General features: G+C 36.2%; 1 protein-coding gene across 2 annotated transcripts in view; it reads right to left on the bottom strand.

The window, feature by feature from the left end:
* Positions 1–19,586, bottom strand: part of HSF2 (heat shock transcription factor 2) — a 41,143-nt gene extending 21,557 nt beyond the window's left edge. The window contains exons 1-4 of one of the 2 annotated variants that reach the window (XM_001369500.5): positions 19,218–19,586; positions 2,870–2,978; positions 2,582–2,709; positions 1,052–1,176 (exon numbers count right to left, since the gene is read on the bottom strand). In XM_001369500.5, coding sequence (XP_001369537.1) covers positions 1,052–1,176; positions 2,582–2,709; positions 2,870–2,978; positions 19,218–19,310 — 455 coding nt within the window. In that variant the 5' untranslated portion in view covers positions 19,311–19,586. The remainder of the gene's footprint in view (positions 1–1,051; positions 1,177–2,581; positions 2,710–2,869; positions 2,979–19,217) is intronic. The other variant, XM_007484503.3, reaches the window with a different exon arrangement.
* Between the last annotated feature and the right edge of the window lie 961 nt (positions 19,587–20,547).

Raw genomic sequence — 20,547 nt, 5'->3', positions numbered from 1 at the left:
AACAAAATGAATATTACTGAATATGGGAAATAAAAGAACTGTGAAAAATATGTAAACATATAGAAAATCAGATGGATGATAGACTGTAAGTGCAGAATGAGGCATATTTTGGACATTTCCAGTGTGTTAAATTTGTTTTGCTCAACTAGATGTTATAAACAGTCATTGAGAAGAGTCATTGAAAAGAGACAGTGATATTAAAAACAAAAAGAAAATAGCATCAATATTTTAAAAGAAAGACCAATTTAATTGCCCTCTAAAATACAGAGCAGGAACAATCAAAGTAAGGTCAGGAATAATTATTTTTTTGGGGTGATGGTGGGAAGATCTTGTCTCTATCGTGCCAAGGTTGAACCTTCATTGGTTGTAATAAAAGCTATAACCTACTTCATTTCTAATTTGAGCTGGTTCATTCCCAGGAATTACTACTTATACAGCACAGGGGCCTTTAATTTCTTATCTATTTAGATGAGGAAGCCCCATGGTCATTTATGCGTAAGAGGTAAAGTATGCATGTTTATATAGGCTGAATTTTATTTCCACATACAGATTATCTGTGGGATGTTAAGAACATTGACAATACCAGGTATTGTGATGAGATAATTTTTAAAAAGCTACCTAAGAAGTTTAGAGTAATAAATATCTTTCCAAGCTAACCTAAAAATAAACATAAAGTAGGGAAGTTCTCATGGGATTGAGTTCTATTTCATTCTAGATGGCAGGCCAAATTAATAAGTTTTGGAAAATCTTCAATTCTTCACACAGGAAATAAATGGTACCTTAAGTAGGATGTCCACATGTTTGAAAAAGGGATTGTTAATTAACCTTCTGCCTCTTTTAGGGTCTATACAATGAGAAAAATAGTCACATCAATTTTCTTAATGTTAATCTTCATATGTGGCAGTAGGATACCAACTTTTATTTGCTTTCCCAAGAGCAGGAAAAGATTTGTGTCAATTCACTTATCTGTTCATTCATCTCTCTCATGAACACCACAATGAAATTCAAGGCTAAGGATACAGTCTATAAAATCTTTGGAAACTTTATTTACCTTTTTAAAGTAGTCAGCCTGGACTCAATAGTTTCTTGTTTGATTTGAACTTTTTGAGCACTATTTATGATTTTGGATAAGTCTTCCTGACGAATTTTGGTTTCTTCTGGTTTTGAAGATGAAACCTGCTCAAACAAAAGAGTGAGGGAAAACATAAATTTTAAACATCTGAATTACAAGTCTTAGCATTTCTAGTTTAAAAAAGAAAACATATATATCTTAAAGTAAAAAGGACAGGTAAGGTTGAGTAGATTGTCATGGAATGAGCTAAACATTTGGTTCTCCAAAGGAAAAAATAAGATAGGACTTCAAATGGAAAAAAAAAATTCCAAATTTCTCTTATGGTTTATGGCAGGGTTCTTAACCATTTTTGTCATGGTTCCCTTCAACAATTTGGTGAAGCTATGGACACCTACTTAAAATAGTATTTAACATGCATAAAATAGAATGACTACAATTGTTTGGTTCTGAAAGACCTATCCAAATGTTTTAAAAAATATTTACAGGCCCTAGTTTAAAAATCCCAGGTCTACAGATATTCTCTATGTAAGAAATATCTCAAGAATTCCTTTTTTCACTATCTCTTAGAGTTCTATTCCCAAATATTCTTCTGACTTCTCCATTTATTTAGTAAAACCATGTTGTAATAATTATATCATTTCATACTATGTAATGGGGTTCTAATTGCACACTAATCCTTTTTTTTAATTGCTTATAAAAATACTTGTCATTCAAAAATAAAGGTTTTACTAAACTAAATGAGACTGATATCAAAGTCTGTACAGATATTTGTTTTTGTCCAGTCCTACTTCAGTGACAAAATTCTCTTCTATTTCAGGACTTTATGGTAGTGTTGTTTTTTTTTTTACCTCCAAGCCTCTGCATGATATTCAATTGCTTAGAAAGGGCAGACATTACAACCATGATATCTGCCTTTTATATAGAAAGATGATGGTAGTTATAGTATTAGAATAATTTTAGATTCCCAAAGGGAGAGGGAACAGATCACTCTGTACAATGCCTAGCATAGTACTATGTGTAATCAGATATTTAATATTAGCTTTATGACACCAGCAAAGAATTAGGTTTGAACTACAAAGAAAATAAAAGAAACCTAGGACCAAGTCATATGATCTATTACTATATAAATTAAACTAAGAAACTTTGTAGTATCATGTTCTAAAATGACAACATTCCAAAAAAAGATATTTTGCATATCAATTATGGAATGTTTCCTAGAAACAATGTTACAAAGAAATAGCAGTTAGGTTTCCCAGATTGGTCCACAAAAACCGAAGGTGTTCAAATACTATATATTTTCAATTGTTTAAAAGAAATGGAAATGATACTGTTGTGATACTAGTAATTTAGTCATTTTTCAAACTTTTCTTTTAAAATGTAAAATGCTAGGAACTGATAATAATTAAGTATCTTCCTATTTTCATATCTGAAAATACTCCTGTAGGTTAAGCATACTATATTATTCAGTCACTGACATGATTTAGATTTAAAAACAAGGGAGTAACTTACCTTTCTTTTAATGTTCTCCAGCAAATCATCCTGGCCCTGTTTGAAGTATGGGTGCTGAAATTCAACTGGGCCATCTCGTTCTTGCTTTACAATACCAGAGTCAACATGAACTACTTTACGGAAGCCATCTGAGAGAAATTAAACCGTCAAGACAAAGAAAAGTCAGCAAAATCAAAATTCAAATCTACTATATGTAAAGGTTTTTCTTTTCCTTAACCAAACCCAATAAAAAAATATAAATTTAATGTACATTCTCCACTCCCCAAATTAAAAGCTTTCTATACTTACACATGTTTAGCTGCCTCACAAAGCTTGCCATGTTGTTGTGCTTGAAGTACTTGGGAAGAATTTCTTTTGCAAACCTCTGCTCATCCAACACCAGAAAGCTCTGGCCATTCTAAAATGAATACAAAAGCCTATTAAGAAAGAAGATCCCCCACATGATGTGTCCCCACACAATATATCAGACCATACAGAGTCCTCCCAGTATAGTATTCTTTGGCAAAAGTAGACATTGTTGGAAGGTATACAATACTCTTTCTTATTTCAATACTTTCAAAGACTTCTGATTTCTTCTGTGTGAATGTCTCTACCATAAACCCTTCACTGACTCAGATAGAATTCTTCTACAAGCTCTTCTAATTTAGCTAAATCAAGAGGAATACCATCTGTCATTTATTCAATACTCAAAGCATTTCCACCGAGTTCCACTTACCAGAATTTTGCATTCTGGTGTCACATTGTCTGACAACCCAGATCACTTCTAGAACACAATAAGGCATTAGAATAGGGCTTTAGTATGGGCTTTCACTATATGTGCTCTAAATTTTTTAAGTTATAGTCCTAATATCCTAGAATTTGGTGAAATTGTACTATTCATCATTTTAATTATTTTTAATCATACCTGTTCCCTCAGCCTTTGACTTTCCAAACTGAAGAATCAGCCCTCCTACAGAAGTGCCTCCATTCCATTGGTGGAAACACTGTGGTACAGTATGGAAAAATAATGACCTGGGAGACAAAGGACTTTCATTCAAATCCAACTCCTTTTGCTTATTACCTGAATGGCCTGAGGGCTAGTCATTAATCTCCCAGTGCCTCCCCATCCTCATCATTGATAAAGGAACTAGACTAGATAACCTCTACAGTTCCTCCCACCTCTACATCCAGGATTCTATGAACTCGGCCATTTTACATGCTCATCATTGGATTTTTAATCATTTTTTGCATTTTTTGAGGTATAACTTAGAAAAGTACACAACCAGTTTTTTAACATGTTAAAGGATAAAGAATGATATTCTGTTTTGTTTCCACTACTTTTTCCAAATTCAAACATTTTGCTGCTCCTGTCAGTTCAGGCCACTTGGTCAATGTATTTAAAATGGATTCTGAGTTCCTAGATTAATATTTAGCAAGGCATGGACTCAAGTTCAATGAAGGAGTACAAATGATTTTCCCTTAAATTTACTAGTTGGTACTTGTCCACAATCAAGTTTATGGCTACTTTTCTGCCCATCTGCAGTTTCTCAAAGTTTTCCTATCATTTGTGCCCACTATTTTTGCATTTCACTTAAGAGGAGCTTACTATTCCCCACAAATTTAAGATTTTACCATATACTCCTTATAACTGAAATATAAAGTTTATTAATATTAAGTCAACCACAACATTAAATTGGTTTCAGCACTAATCCTACACAGTACATCTCTTCACTATTTATATTTGGTCACTCAGAAGAAGAATTTTGTTTTTACTTTTCTGTTTTTAAGCTAATTTCTGTAGGCTGGCCAAATAGTTCAGTCAATCCTGAGTTTCCCCACTGGCGAAAAACAAAGATTTAAAAAGCCTAAATAGATCATATCCATCCCATGGTTTCAATTTATTCAAACCATGTATACATACCCAAAGAACTTGAACCTGCTTATGACAATGGAAGGATCAGGGCTCTAGGCTCATCCTATTTTGTTGTATTTCTAGAGACATAACATTACAGCAGAGGACTATTAACTGAGAAACAAAGATGCCAAGAAATTTTCTTTCCATAGGAAACTCCTGCCTCTAGGCAGAACGATTAACCACCACTACCATGAATCAACTTTAATAATCAATTATCTATTAATATTTTACTTTTCTCAGATTAACAAAAAACAAAACCTCCCACCTGGCCATCTAACTTCTCACCCTCAGTCTCCTAAATTTGTTATTTTTCATTTGTATTAATCTCATTTGATTATTTTTTGGCATTTTCAAAAAATTGTTTGTTCAGCTATCTTCAGCCCAGAGAAAAAGCTTAGTTTTGAGATATCCAGTTAGTTTTTTATCTATAATCTGGTTCTTAGCTTGCTCAAGAAATTAAAATGCCTTGATTATAAGCAATACTAAATTAATTTTTCAATAATTTTTCATGTTCTTCTTGCACCTTATTCTTCTCTACATACTCTCAAATCAGGGGCAATGGTCTTTCTGTTGCTCCTCAGATCTTTCATTCCAACTCCTGGCTCTGCCTTTTTCTTGGCTGTCCTCCATGTTTGGAATGTTCTCTCCTTCATATAACCTTTGCTGCCTGGCTTCCTTCAAGATTCAGTTCAAATCTCACCTTCTCTAAAGGACCTCATCTTTCTCACTGCTAATGCCTTTGCTTTGAGATTATTTCCCATTTATACTGTACTGTATATATCTTGTATGTACATACTTGTTTGCAAGTTATCTCCCCTCAACAGAACTGTAAGCGCGTTGAAGACTGGGATTATGTTTTTGTCTTTCTTTATATACTTAGCATTTAACACAATACCTGGGCAAAAAGCAAACAAAAAATACTTGTTGATAATGATGATAATCTGCAGCCTTTTGAAGATGACATTCAGTCTCTTTTGGCCCATGTAATTTATATTATAGCTTACCCTAAACTCCCACAAGCAGCTAACTTTTCTATCATTGGATAATATGTTCTCAAAATACTGGTAGCTCAAGGACTTTCTCTGTCCTACTGCAAATGAAATTGCACTAATGATGTGAAAATTGAGAAGGAAGCATGAAAGTACTACTAATGGACTATAATACTGGATCTCAAATTGTTGAGGCTGTGTAGGACCTAAAAGGACAGGATATGCTCATTTTTGTGTGATCTCTCTAACCTGTACATGAAGAAATGGAGAGGACAGACTGCTAAAGACCTACCATTTACAACTTGAGAGCACAGAGCAAAAGCTTTTCACCTATTTTTCCTTCCCTTTGCAAACCATACCCTCCCCCATTTCCCAACTCCTCCCTTCACAAGTTAAATAGTCTAAGACAAGGAGTAAGGAGAGAGCTCAATAAGTTTTGTCTTTATGTTGTTTTTTTTTATAATTATGATGAGTAAAGGAGGTGTCCTGCCAAGATATTTGCCCTCATTTCAGTTAAAGGAAGACCAAAAAGTCTGAGGAAGAAATCAGGTGGGGTTGAGTAATTGTGCAGAAAGGCTACAGCAGATTAGACTGGATTGAAGGAAAGTGAAGGGTAAGTTGACAATGATAAAGCTATGAACCTCTGCTAATAAATGAATAGGTTATGCCTTCAACCAAAGGAAGTTTTTGGGGGAATGACTGAGTTCAGTTTTGGACATGTTGAGCTTGAAATGGCCCCCGAACAAGTAGTTTGAAATGGAAAACAGGAGATTCCACAAAGTGACTCTCTAAATAGGAGGCTGACAGCTAGCCTCCATATTCCCACTCCATTAAGACCCTGAAATTTGCAACAGACAAAATAATAATCAAGAAATCTAAAAAGAATCAACATTAAATGACTCCTTCCACCTCAGAACTACACAAAAAAACTTCCAGAAGCTCCAAGGCATTAGGAAAGATGGAAACCAACAAAGCCAGTATTGAGACCAAAGACTCACAAGAGATGAATGCAGCTCTGTGTCTGTACGTAGCAAGAGTGGAGGGATTCCTAGGAAAGCCCCAGAATGGGGTATTTGAAAGGGCCAAGAAATGGCACTGGGCAGCAATGTGCATGTACAGGTTGGTAATTCTCAGACCAGGACAAGTCAGCTTCAGACTATTCTGAGGCCTTAGCATTATGTCCTAAGACAGCTCTTTAGATCCAGAGTTTTGAACCTCTAGGTTCAAAAGAACCCAGGGAACCTAGCAAGGGTGATATTAAGTAGAGCCAACCCCCCTCAAAAGCACACCAAGTGGTTTTTAGCATAAATCAGTCTCTTCTCATTTCCCCTTATATAACCATACCTGAAACCCATCTGTACCCCTCACTCTGTAATAAAATAACCCTAAGGGTTCCATGGTAAAATCATTTCTGCCCTAGTTAGACAATAGGAATGGAATGAAGAGGGAAATGTTCAATACTTTTTATCTCAACCCCTAACTTTTTTTTAATCATCTAGTTTGGTTAGGGATATAGAAATGTATTGTAATTTGGCTTGAACCTAAAATTATCATGCAAGTATGCAAATATGTAGGCCAGGAAAAAAGTTGAACAGCAAATATTTGAGGTGAAATTGAGGGGGAAGCAGAGAAAATGTCTACAAGGTAAAGGAAGACTACACCAACATCACGACAGGGGTTACACTGTATTCCATATAAATCAACAAATACTAATTCTGTTTGTCTTCTAAACTGCCCCTCCAGACACATTAAAATATCAAACTACTGGGCAACTCATTAAAAACTATTCCTTGGGGCATCTAAGTGGCTCAGTGGATAGAGCGGCAGGCCTGGAGTCAAGAGGACCTAATTCATACCTGACTCAGACACTTCCTAACTATGTGACTGTAGGCAAGGCACCTAATTTCTACCTAGCCCTTGCCCTTTGGTTTTATAGTTATTACTAAGCCAGAAAGCATCAAAATATTATTTTTATTTGAATAATTTTATTATTGAAATGAATTTAGGATGGGAAGCCATTCCCTATAACTAAAGCCAAGGAATGATTTTTAAACAGATCTGCCATTAATTCTATTCATACAATGAGCATCTTCCAAAAAAAATTGCTTAATTTCTGTCACATTTTACTTCAATAGAGTGGTTAGAAGAAAAAGTGTTCTAAGTCATTTTGTAATCCTAATCCTACATATTCCTAAGAAATGTCATTCAATCCCTCAAAATAGATAAGGACATAAATGATAATCATATGACTAATTCAGGAAGATTCTAGAGCTAACAATAAAAAATTCACATAGCAAATGAGGCTGACATAAAAAAAATGAATACTTATTTGATGTATTAATTTTGAGTAACGTTAAATATTTATCCTACCAAATGAAGCAAAACCAAGAACAGCTTCTTAAAGCTTATGTTAGGATGAGCAAATGCAAAGCAATCATTTAAGTAAGTCTTTCCTTGAGCAAAAGCCTTACCATAAGTTAGTAAAAGGTTTGGGGTTTGGTCATCATCATGGCAATGTGCCCAGGCTGACCTCCCCTCTCCTCCCTACTTTATCCCAAGCTATTTTTTGCTCATGAAACTTATCTTGGCAACTAGTTAGCTACAAGTCTTCAACATGGCTCTAGGAGGCTAGAAATAAGCCAGTTTTGGAACAGGTCTCTATTACAAAACACATCCTGTTTGTTTCCTTAAGTCACTAAGAAAAGCTCATGTTATTTGTAACAGAGGAGAAGAAACAGATAAAGGTATGATTAGATTTCCCATTAAAGTTTAGGTGGATAAAAGATATTTTCCACAAGTATAAAAGCTATTTGAATGACTAATTATCTGATTCCAAAAACAGCTGCTACTTCTAAAAGGCCTTAATAAGATTTTTCACTCAACATAAATGCTGAGCTGCCTCAACACTAAACAGGCAACAATGATGAAGGGAATCAGAAATACATAACAAGCAACAGCATTCTCAAATGATAATTTAAAAAAATGTGGTTGTGCCTTGTTTTTGCTTTTCTAGCTATCATTAGCTAACTAAAGTTTCCCCACTAAGTGCTGAGTGCTAACAATATTCTAGTTAGCATATGGAGGATCACACACAGGAGGGGAATTAAGCATGACTGAGTTTTTATTTTCACTCCTTTAGATGCCTTGGGCAAGTTTCAGCTTTGGTCTAAAAAGTTTCCTATTTGAAAGATTACCAGGAGTGGCCATTTGCCAAACTATACTAGTTTAAACAGTAGGATCACATTTTTCATAACTACAGTCTAAGTATCCAATTAGTGTTAACTGATACAGAATTGCACATATAAGAATACCATACTATACAGCAACTAGACTTTTTTCCACTTAAAGGGATATTCTGAGTTGAAGTTTCCACAGGCACTTTTCAGTTTCTATCACTAAGACCATTTAGAGGCTTAATGGGGCATAATATTAATGACCAGGATATCAGTATGAAGTAATACTGATTTATTTTGAAGAGGTATAAATAAGTTTCCGTATATTTCATTCAACCCAAGCAAAAATTCTTAAAAAGTTAAAATGTCAATAAAATTTCATGTTGGTTAACATTTGCCAAGTTAAGAATTTTTAAAAAGATAATTAAATTTAGGCCCTTACATCAAGAGTGTTTAAGATGGCTGATATCCAACAGAAATATCATCGACATTACAGCAGCTCATCAGTACTCTTCCCAACCCAGCAAGCCCCTTGTAAAGATTATAATTAATAATCAATAACTAAGTATTATATTTTAAAAGTTTTGTTAATAATAACTAAAGTAAAAAGAGGTATCAGAACTCAGTCCAGTCACGTGAGAAAGAGAGCGAGAAAGAGAGCAGAGTTACAGCCACTTATATAACGTGATCACACGAGCCACAGGAGAGATTATAGGGAATTTTGGGAAATACTAAGGACTTCTGGGGAATGAAGTCAAAGGTTCAAAATCCCCATTTATACACCCTTCAGGAAAACCCTCCCCATTGGGTGTGAAGTGTTTTTTACCAGGTGTCCTAATTACTAGCTAGAAGACTACAATAATACATCACAAAGTTTACACAATGTGACCAAAAAAGATTTATAATAGGAATGCAGAGATGGTTTAATATAAGGGAAACTATCAACAAAATTAATTATATTACTAACAAAGGTAATAAAAATCACATGACTGTACATGACTATAGCAATAGATGCCAAAAAAGTCTCTGCTAAAATACAACACTCATTCCTATTTAAAAACACTTCAGGGGGCAGCTGAATAGCTTAGTGGATTGAGAGTCAGGACTAGAGACAGACATTCTAAGACAGAAAGTAAGGGCTTAAAAAAAAAACTGGAAAGCATAGATATAAATGGAGTTTTTCTTAAAATGATATGAAACATCTACCTAAAAACCCACCAACAAGTATTATTTGTAATGGAGATAAAATCAAAGTCTTCCTAATGAGCTCAAGAGTGAAAGAAGGATGCCCACTAACCAATATTATTCAACACTCAGTGCTAGAAATACTTAGCAAAAAAAAAGAAGAAAAAGTAACTAAAGGAATCAGAATAAAGAGGTAATAAAATTCTCTTTTTGCAGACATAATGGTATATGTGGAATATCTAGAGATTCAACTAAAAAGTTTGTTGAAACTATTGTTTAGCAAAATATCAGGATAGAAAATAAACCTACATCAATTAGAAACATTTATATATACTGCTAACAAAGGCCTTCAAGAAGAGATAGAAAATCTCCCTTTAAAGTAACCAGATATACCTGCTAACACAAATCCAGTAATTACACAAACAGAATTATAAAATACTTTTTACACAAATATAGTCAGATCTGAACAATTGAGAGAAATTTTAATTGTTCATGGATGGGCAGAGCCAATATAAAATTAAAACAACACTCCTACCCAAACTAATCTACTTATTCAACGTCATCCCAAATTACCAAAAAAAATTGGTTAGGAAAAAATAATAAAATTCATTTGGAAGAACAAAAGTTCAAGAATAGCAAAATAATTGCAAAGGAAGGTGGTCAGTCTAGGGGTGCCAGTACTATATTGGACTATAAACTGTAACTGTAAACTGTACTATAAAGCAGTAATTATCAAAACTATCTGGTACTGGCTAAGAAACAGAATAGGAGACCAGTGGAACAGGTCAGACATATAACAAACAGTAGTAAAACTACGGTAACCCCATATTTAACAAAAGTCTAGATCTAGGTTAATTAACAACTAGAAAGTAGTTTGGCAGAAACTAGGTATAGTGTAGGTATATCTTACACCACTCACTAAGATAAGATCAAAATAGATACATGATCTAGACATAAAAGGAGATCTCACAAGCAAATCAGAACAAGAAGGAAAATATTACCTAAAACATTTATGGATAGGAGATGAATTAATGAGTAATCAAGAAATGGAGAGCACATGAAATATAAAATAGATAATTTTGAGAAATTACATTGTAAAGCTTTTGTACCAATAAGGCAAATGTTGCCAAGATTAGAAGGATAATGGAAGAACTTTTCACAGTCTCTTGGATAAAGGTCTTATATTGAAAACATATAGAGCTTTGACAAATTTATGGGAGCAAGATCCCTGCCCCAATTGATAAATGGGTAAAAGTTAGACAAGTGGGTAAAGAAATCAAAACTCTCTCTGTCTCTGTCTCTGTCTCTCTCTCTCTATATATATATGCACATACCTACACACACACACACTATACATATATACAAAAAAATACACTAAATAATTTCTGATTAGGGAAATGAAAACCAAAAGAATTCTGAAGTACCATCTTACACCCATCAGACTGGCTAAAATGACAAAGGGGCAAAAAGACAAATGTTGGAAGGGATGTGGAAAAGAGGGGACATTAATACATTGTTGGTAGAAGACTTATCCAACCATTTGAAAGCAATTTGGAATTACATTCAGAGAGCTATAAAGCTATGTATACCTGTAGATCCGGCAATACCGTTGACTGGATCAATTTTCCAAAGAGATGAGGGGAAAAAGAAACAGAACTTTTATGTTCCAAAATATTTATAGCAGTTCTTTTTGTGGTGGTAAAGAAATAGAAATTCAGGGGATGCCCATCAACTGGCAAATGGCTAAACAAATTGTGGCATATGATCATGATGGAATACTATTGTGCTATAAGAAAAAAGATGATCAGATTAATTTTTTTAAAACCTGGAAAGAATGAGGAGATAAGTGAAACAAGGAGAACCAAGAGAATATTAGAGCTATAGATTTAATATTTGAAGAATTAACTTATGAATGTTCACCTCCAGAGACTGAAATGAAAAACAGAAATATGAAAGACAAAAATCTATATATGTATATCTATTTGATGGATAGGATGATGCCTTCTATGCTATGTGGAGGGGAGAGAGGCTGAGATATCTGGAAATATATTATATTTTAAAAAGTAAAAAAAAAATAAAAGGGCTAGTGCTAGCAATAGCTCCCATTTATATATTAAATATGCAATTCTTAAAATATTTATGATATAAAGAAAATTTTCCAATACGACAAAAGGCTTCATTTTCTCTATTTTGGGCCCAACTTCCTTTTTAGACTTACTGATCTGCATTTAAGAGTTCTGTTGTGTTCATATAATTCCTGTGTTTGTCTTGGCAAATAGATTCCTAAATATTTTATATGGTCTAGAGTAATTTTAAATGGAACTTCTCTTTCTAACTCTTGCTGCTGAGTTGTGTTGGAAATATATAGAAATGTGGGTTTATTTTGTATCCTGCAACTTTCCTAAAGTTGTTAATTATTTCCACTAGCTTTTTAATTGGTTCTCTGGTATTCTTTAAGTAGACCATCATATCATCTGCAAAGAGTGATACGTTGGTGTCCTCATTGCCTATTTTAATACCTTTAATTTCTTTTTCTTCTCTAATTGCTACTGCTAATGTTTCTAGTACAATGGTAAATAATAGAGGGGATAATGGGCATCCTTGTTTCACTCCTGATCTTATTGGGAAGGCTTCTAACTTCCCCATTGCAGAGGATACTTGTTGATGGTTTTAGATATATACTGTTTATTATTTTTAAGAAAGGCCCTTCTATTCCTATACTTTCTAGTGTTTTCAATAGGAATAAGTGTTGTATTTTGTCAAAGGCTTTTTCTGCGTCTATTGAGAATGCTGTGATGCCTGTTGATTTGGTTGTTGATATGGTCAATTAGGTGGATGGTTTTCCTAATATTAAGCCATCCTTGCATTCCAGGGTATAAATCCCACCTGATCATAGTAGATAATTCTCATGATGACTTGCTGGAATCTATTTGCTATTATTCTATTTAATATTTTTGCATCTATATTCATTAGGGAGACTGGTCTGTAGTTTTCTTTCTCCATTTTTGACCTGCCTGGCTTTGGAATCAGTACCATGTTTGTGTCCTAAAAGGAATCAGGTAAAACTCCTTCTTTGCTTATTTTTCAAATAGTTTGTATAATATTGGGATTAGTTGTTCTTTGAATGTTTGATAGAATTCACTTGTGAATCCATCTGGCCCTGGAGACTTTTTCTTAGGGAGTTCTTTGATAGCTTGTTCAATTTATCTTTCTGATATGGGATTATTTAAGCATTCTATTTCCTCTTCTGTTAATCTAGGCAATTTATATTTTTGTAAATATTCATCCATTTCACCAAGATTACCACATTTATTGCCATATAATTAAGCAAAATAGTTCTTAATTACCTTTATTTCTTCTTCATTGGAGGTGAGGTCACCCTTTTCATCTTTGATACTGTTAATTTGATTTTCTTCTTTCCTTTTATTTTTATTAGATTAACCAGTACTTTGTCTATTTTATTTGTTTTTTCAAAGTACCAGCTCCTAGCCTTATTTATTAATTCAATAGTTCTTTTACTTCCAATTTTATTAATTTCTCCTTTTTAGGGTTCTTTAAGTATACCATCACATTATCTGCAAAGAGCGACAGTTTAGTCTCCTATCAAATGTTTCAACAAAGATGACAACAACAGAATTTCCACATAATAAATAATGGTATGAAAACCCTGGGCAACAGTGGTCTACTGGATAGAAAGCAGATTTTAAGAGTCTTTAAAAACAAACTTTTTCATTCAGATTCAAGAAACTGCTGCTGGGCAAGACTTCACATATGAAAGCACTTAAAATTTTAATATATTTTTAAGAGAAAAATGCTAAAACACTAATAAATGAGACATTACATTTAAATGTTAAAATTTCTCACTTAAATAACTGATGAGATTATTTAGATATTTGGGTAATTGTTTACCCTAAAGAATGAACTGCCAATGTATTTTGTCAAATGGGAATAAAAGACACATTATTTTCATGTTAATACTACATACTACAAGGGCCAGTAAAAGCACTTCTTTTTTCTAATTTGAATACCATATAACCTTGAGAAATTCAGTTAACTCTTTTTTCTTCATTTTTAAAATGAAGAGATGAAAGTATGATTTGCTGTTATAAAGAATTCTCTAATCCTAAGAAGTAGGTAAGAACAGATAATTCCAATATTCATTGTCAGAAAAAAAAAAAAGATAGAAAGGCTGAATTCTATGCTTTTTCTTACAATGTGGGCATTTATCACTGGGGAAACAAAGACAAGAAAAACCAAAACCAAACTCAAAATCCTGACCCTCAAGGAGCCTAACTTTCTGCTGGAGGAAGGAACACAAAAGAAAAGTAAGAGCAAAGTAATACTCCAAAGGTAATTAGTATTGGGGCGAGGGGCATTAAGAACTGATAAAGGATGGTGAAGAAGAAAGTAGTCAGGACAGGATTGATAAAAGAGAAAGTGATCCTGAACAGAGATTTGAAAGAAGTTGGGGATTTTAATGGTCAAGAAAGAAGACAGAATATTCCAGACAGTGACAGCCTGTGCAAAGGTAGAGAAGATAATAAAAGATCTGTAGGAGGAACCCATGTAGCATACAGGCACTGGGCTGTTAAGAATGTGTGAAAAGCAGTCATCTGCAAATAAGCCTGGAAAATAGGGCTGGTGTCAGATAAAGTGCTAATAAAAGCCAAACAGAAAAACTTGCATTTTATTGTAGAGGAAGAAATCACTGATGCTTTTTGAATAGCAGTGGCCATCTAGTCCTCTAAACTTCTCATTTTGCAGAAAAGGCCCATAAAGTTATTTGCTGAGAGTCACACTGGTAGTCAGTGACAGGGTTAGTATCTGAAATGAAGTTTTCTGTTTCTAAAACCACCACTCTTTCCACTGTGCCACACTGCCTCCCATACCATCATTTTCACAGCTATGTAAAGAGAGAAGAAATACTTAAGCCTGGGAGATTAATTTGGAAACCAATGCAATTGTCTAGTTGAGAAATTTCTAGAGTGGTGGCCTTGGAGTGAAGAACAAGACAGATCCAAGAGATAAAGTAGACCCTATGTGGTGAAGTTTGGGGTAACTCCTATAATGTAAACATCAGTGACCAGAAATAGTAGTGTCCTGAATGGAAGTTATGAAAAAGGAAGGATAGAAATGAGCATTTATTAGGCACCAACTATGTTTTGGACATGTTGAGTTTGAGATGATTATGGGGCAGACTAGGCAATACTCAATAGGCAATTGGTGATGCAGACCAGGAGAAAATTTACAGATCAAGAACCTCACCTAGGCACTTAACAGGCTGTAGACTGATATAAAGAAATGCCAATTAAATCAATGCTATCTGCTAAGATCAATGAGAAAGAGGTAGAGAGAGGGCAGACGAAAGAGTCTTCCTTTGCGCGTATATATATATATATGGTATGAAAAATGAGTGATTTAACAAAAGATACTACAGAGGGTCATACAGGCAGGAGAACCAAGAAAGTAGTGTCACAAAAACCCAGAGCATCTCTCTTTGGGTTTTGTGACACTACTTTCTTGGTTCAAGGATTTTGTAGAATAATGAAGAGAGGCCAAAAGAATGGCCTTTAGACTTTAAATCGCCCATGGTCACCTAGTCACCATTCAGCAAACAAGTACTGAGATTTATTCTGTGAAAAATATTATGATATTATGATAGGTTTATAGGTGATACAAAGATATAATCTCTATGAGAATTAAAAAAAAAAAGCCAAAGAATTTAGTCTGAAAGGGACTTTAGTCCCTTCATGGTTCAATTTAAATGCCACCTCCTTCCTATGGGCTGTCTCCAAACCCTTAAATTACTATGTATAAATTTTGTATTTATATTTATCTATGTACCTGCTATTCCCCACAGAATGAAAGCATGCTGGAATAGGGCCTATTTCATTTTTGTTTTGCTATATCCAGTGGCTGGCCTATAGTAAGTCCTTAATAAATGTTTACAGAATGGAATGAATTCTGGATCTCTGCCCCTCCATCAGAATATGCTGTTCCTTTTCCTTGGTCTTGGCTGTCATTCTTCCAAATCAGTTCAAGACTAGTTGTAAAATGATAAACCAATGACAACTTGAATGACACTAAACTTGCATTCCCTATGGTAAAATGGAAAGAGTACTACACTTTACCCAGAGACCACGTTTCTTGTTGTACAATCTTATGTGACAATGGGCAAGTGCTGTTTTTTGGACCTAGACTAAAATCTGTGCTCTCCTACAAAACTGAAATTGTGGGCGAGTCACTAAACTGACTAACCTATTTTGGCCTGAATTTCCTTGCTGTAAAATGAAGGCATTGAACTAGGTGACCTATAAAATTTCTTCCAGTTCTACACCATAGCCTCTAAGTCACTAAACCTTCCAAGGCTTCAGTTTACTCATTTATAAAATAAACAAGATCTACCAGAAGATCTTTAAGGTTCACTTCTAGCTTCAAAATGCTGATTCCACCCTTATTTTCCACCTCAATTCAAAGAGTCGATTACTTAATTAGAATGTGATCACAGGTCTTAATATACTAACATAAAATGATGTCTCTTAAAAGATTTGTTTACTGTTCAACAATACAACTATTTAAGCACCCATGAGCCTGATATTGGGCTAAGCACTTTAATTGCAATCTCTCAACTTAAAGAGATTTCTTAAATTCTATTGTAGTTCCCTCAAGATTCCTCCAAAACCTATACCATTTACTTAAAAATTTTTAAATACTGGCCAAAATAATAAGGTTTGCAGGCCTGCTTGACTGTACTGTTCCTAGGGAATAGAACCTAGTGCTAGCCAGAGTTAAGTTGTTCCTGCCAAGGATCATACAGATTTAAAGCTAAAAGGATCCTCAGAGATCATCTAGTCTAAACCCTTCATTATACAGATGTAGAAATTGAGGTCTAAAGAGGTTACAGAATAACTAGCTGACTCACCCTCTGACTTCCAAATCAGGGCTCTACTTTTTCTCTTTCTTTCTTTTTCTAAAAAATCCTTACCTTCTATCTTAGAATAGATATCAGCTCTAAGGCAGAAGGTTGGTAAAGACTCAGCAGGGGTTAAGCGATTTGCCTAGGGTCTGCTTTTTCTTCTAAGAGCCTCAAGTAAGAATTAACCTGTAAGTGAAGGGCATAATCTATGTAAAAAGCCCCAGAAAAGTCTTATTTTTTAAATACCTCTCTTCATTTCCACTAACCTTCTTTTTTGAAAAATCCTGTATGGTGTTCTTTCATATTGAAATAAATGGGGAAAAACCTCTAGAAAGCCTGAAGTCACCATTTGTTTCTTTAAATAGTAGCTATTAATATTAGCAAATTGAAAAGCATCTTTTTTTGTGTGTGCTAGGTGAACAGGAAAAAAAATCAGTTAAATATGAATAACTAATATAAAAGAAAACCTAAGTATACAAAAGAAATAAAAACAAAATGCTGAGGGTCTATAATAGAGACATTTTGGGATGATGTAGAGACCTCTGGATCAGCACAGTCAGAAGACCTGAATTGGAATCCTGCCTCTGCCTTTGACCAGGTCATTTAGATTAGATTTCAGTCTCTCAACCTATAAAATATAAGTGGGTAGAGGGAATGACATAACTTCTAAGGTTTCTTCCAGCTTTAAATCCATGATCTCTATGAAAGGGAAAATTATTTTTGAAATCAGGTGAATAGATGCTCCTGGGAAATGGGACTTATCTCTTCCATTGAATAACATCTAAAGCACTGGATGTATGCATACTCAATTTAATTTTAAAAAGATATGGTTCTCATTTCCCTTTCACAATTTAGCAAGGATCCAAATGTTTGCACTTTGTTGGTGTAGGATTGAGTTAAAACTATTTATACAGGTTTTAAGTATTTATTTATTTATACAAAGTACTTTACAAATATTAACTAATTGGATGCAACTAAGTGTTGAAATGGACAATGCTGAGCCTGGAGTTAGGAAGACTTGAATTTAAATTCAACCTCAGAAACTTATTAGCTAGCTCTGTGACCCCAGTAAGTCATTTAACCCCATTGCCTCAGTTTCCCCAATTGTAAGAGTTAAGTACCATAAAAAACTGATTCCCTTCTATATCAGAAAACCAAGGCTTAGAGATGTTAAATGAGTTCTCTCCATGGTCACTCCAAACTAGTACTGCTTACTGAATTCAGACACAGTTCTCTTCTTATTCCAAATCCTATCCTTTCAGTTCACTATACAAAGCTTCATTAAGACTGGAAAGTATCCCAGAGATTAGCTAGTCAAATACCTTCGTTTACCTGATGAGAAAACAGAAGGCCTGGGAGATGAAGTGACTTCCTTCAAGTTATTGAACCATTAAAAGGCAGGCAGGGGAAAGGGCACGGGTTCAAATCGTGACTCCAATACATACTATTTGTGTGACCTTGAGAAGGTCTAGATCTATAACCCCGTAACTAGAACCCAGGTCTTTCAATTCTCGGCCCACGTTGGCTCTTTCCATTACACCACTCTTCTGGGTCACTAATTTATGAAATTCAGTCATTATTTCTAAGCCATTGCTTAATTACTGCCTTCCACGATGAAACTAAACAACACTGAAAAACACACATACACAACCTGTTAAGTTGCCCCAAATCTCGAGTTAATTTTCCTTTTTCTGTCCAATGATTTTATTTTTACAATTATCTTGCAGCGATTAGGATCTGTACATTTCCTTGATATCCCCCACCCCCAAAACCCGTACTTCAAAACCATCCCAGAAGCAAACGCCTTTAAAAAAATAAGAAAGGGGCGTGTAGTGATGGACTTCTTCGGAAAGATGGCAGTGTGGAAGATCTCAGCTGAAGGAAAACCGCAGAACCCCAGGATCTGGCCCGCCCCCCTCCCTCCACCCCAGGAACCGGAGGATGAAGGAGAAACAGAGTACAGAAAGCCGCTCTTGACACCAGCCTTCCCTCGTGGAGCGTAGAAGGGGGAGGGACTGGAAGGGGGGGGGCGCCACTGTACCCCTCCCCCCCCAAGGCCAGCCGGGTCGGGGGAGCAGGGCGGCCCTCCCAGCTGATCTGGCCCGTCCGGCAGCAGGTGCGTGCCCAGCTCCCGGAACCGCGGTGCCCTCCTCGTCTCCTTTCCGGGCTGCTAGGAGGAGGAGGCCGCTCCGCCGCTAAGCGCAGCGTGGTCATGCCGGAGCGGTGTCACGGGCTCCCCACACGCGTTTTTACAGGGCCACCGGGGAGAACAATACAGAGAAGATCAAGGGGAGAAAGGGGGAGACCAGTCTTCTAGGAGCGCCCGGAAGGGGACGGCGAGGAAGGGAGGGGAATGCGGCAAGTTTCCACCACCACCCCCCTGCAGGCCTCAGCAGGGGACCGGTGGGGGGGCGACGGGGGAAGGCGGTGCATTAGGGGAAGGGAAGCAGAGGAAGTCGGAGGCCGCCAGCCATGGTACCTGGCTCCAGGTGATGAACTCGTTGGTGTGGGCTTCCTCCACTAGCGTCCAAAGCTTACTGAGGAAAGCTGGCACGTTCGAACTCTGCTTCATTGTTACAACTCCGGGGGATTCTGAAATCTACTCTCGAACGCGATGGCTGTAGAGGCAGCAACAGAGGAGGAGAAGGAGGCGGCAACTGCCCCCCCACACACAGAGCACCCACAACGCAGGCGCGCCACCAGCACTGCCAGCTCCTCCACCCCCCTCCCAGTTCCTCCTCCCCACCCCCAACCCACGAGCTGCACACTCTGGGCACTGCGATTACTCAGGACTGCCGGGGTCGGCCACACTGGATGGACGTCTCTCTCGGCTCCTCCCTCGCCTGTCATTCCCATTCCTAGCCAATAAATTGCCGAGGACTTTTTGTTTGGGGGAAAAGGATTGGACCTTGAGGATGAAGGAGGTGGTCTCTTTCTCCCCTCCTCCTTTGTATAATACAGCTCCCAAAAGGAACTGTCTGTTTTTTCAGTCAATGACACGTGCATTTTGTTCACATGTAACAACAGAGAATCCGTGAAGCTTGAGCCCAGGATTCTGGAGTGTAGAAAAGCATCAGTTAGGGTATAAGGAGTGTCCAGTGGGGGAAAAAATTATGAAAAAGAGTTGTTCATCCAATCCAGAGTCCAAGTGGAATTGGGAAAGATTAACTTCTCTGGTTCCTACAGAGTGTTGTGCCACACTGAAATTAACTCTGAAGACCTGTAAATATCCAGAGGCCTAGAAGCTGAAATTTAAAACGAGTAGACCCTGGAGAAAACTGGGGAGACATTATTTTTTAACATCTGAACATTAAAAAATCTTTTTTTGGGGGGTGGAGCTCCTGATTTCCTTTAAATCACAATTAAAATCCCTCCTCCCACAGGAAACCTTCCCCAGCTCCTTCATTTCACCTCCTTCTCTCTGATAATTTCCTTTATTACATATAATAATTATTTATTAACTTATTATTTATCATGTATATATATCTTGTTTTGCATATATTTGCTCAATTCTCCCTTCCCCTCATTTAAGCTCCTTGAGGGCAGGTTTGCTTCTCCAGCACTTAGCCCACTGCCAGGCAGTGCCAGGCTTTTAATGTTTACTTCATTTTTCTTGAATTAAGTTGAATAAAAAGTCTTGGCCATTCAGAGAAATTTGCAGAATCATAAGAATCTCATTCTGCCCTCTCAACCCCCCTTCATTTTACAGCGTTTGATTTTAAACGCTGAGGGAGGTGGGGGATGTATTCTCAAAAGGGGCAGCTGAACTGTACTAATTCCTCCTTATCTTAAGTGTTACTTCACCCATT

Source organism: Monodelphis domestica, chromosome 2 (assembly GCF_027887165.1).
Source record: "Monodelphis domestica isolate mMonDom1 chromosome 2, mMonDom1.pri, whole genome shotgun sequence".
Lineage (NCBI taxonomy): Eukaryota > Metazoa > Chordata > Mammalia > Didelphimorphia > Didelphidae > Monodelphis > Monodelphis domestica.
Note: the sequence above shows the minus strand (reverse complement) of the source record. Positions and strands in the feature narration are given on the sequence as shown.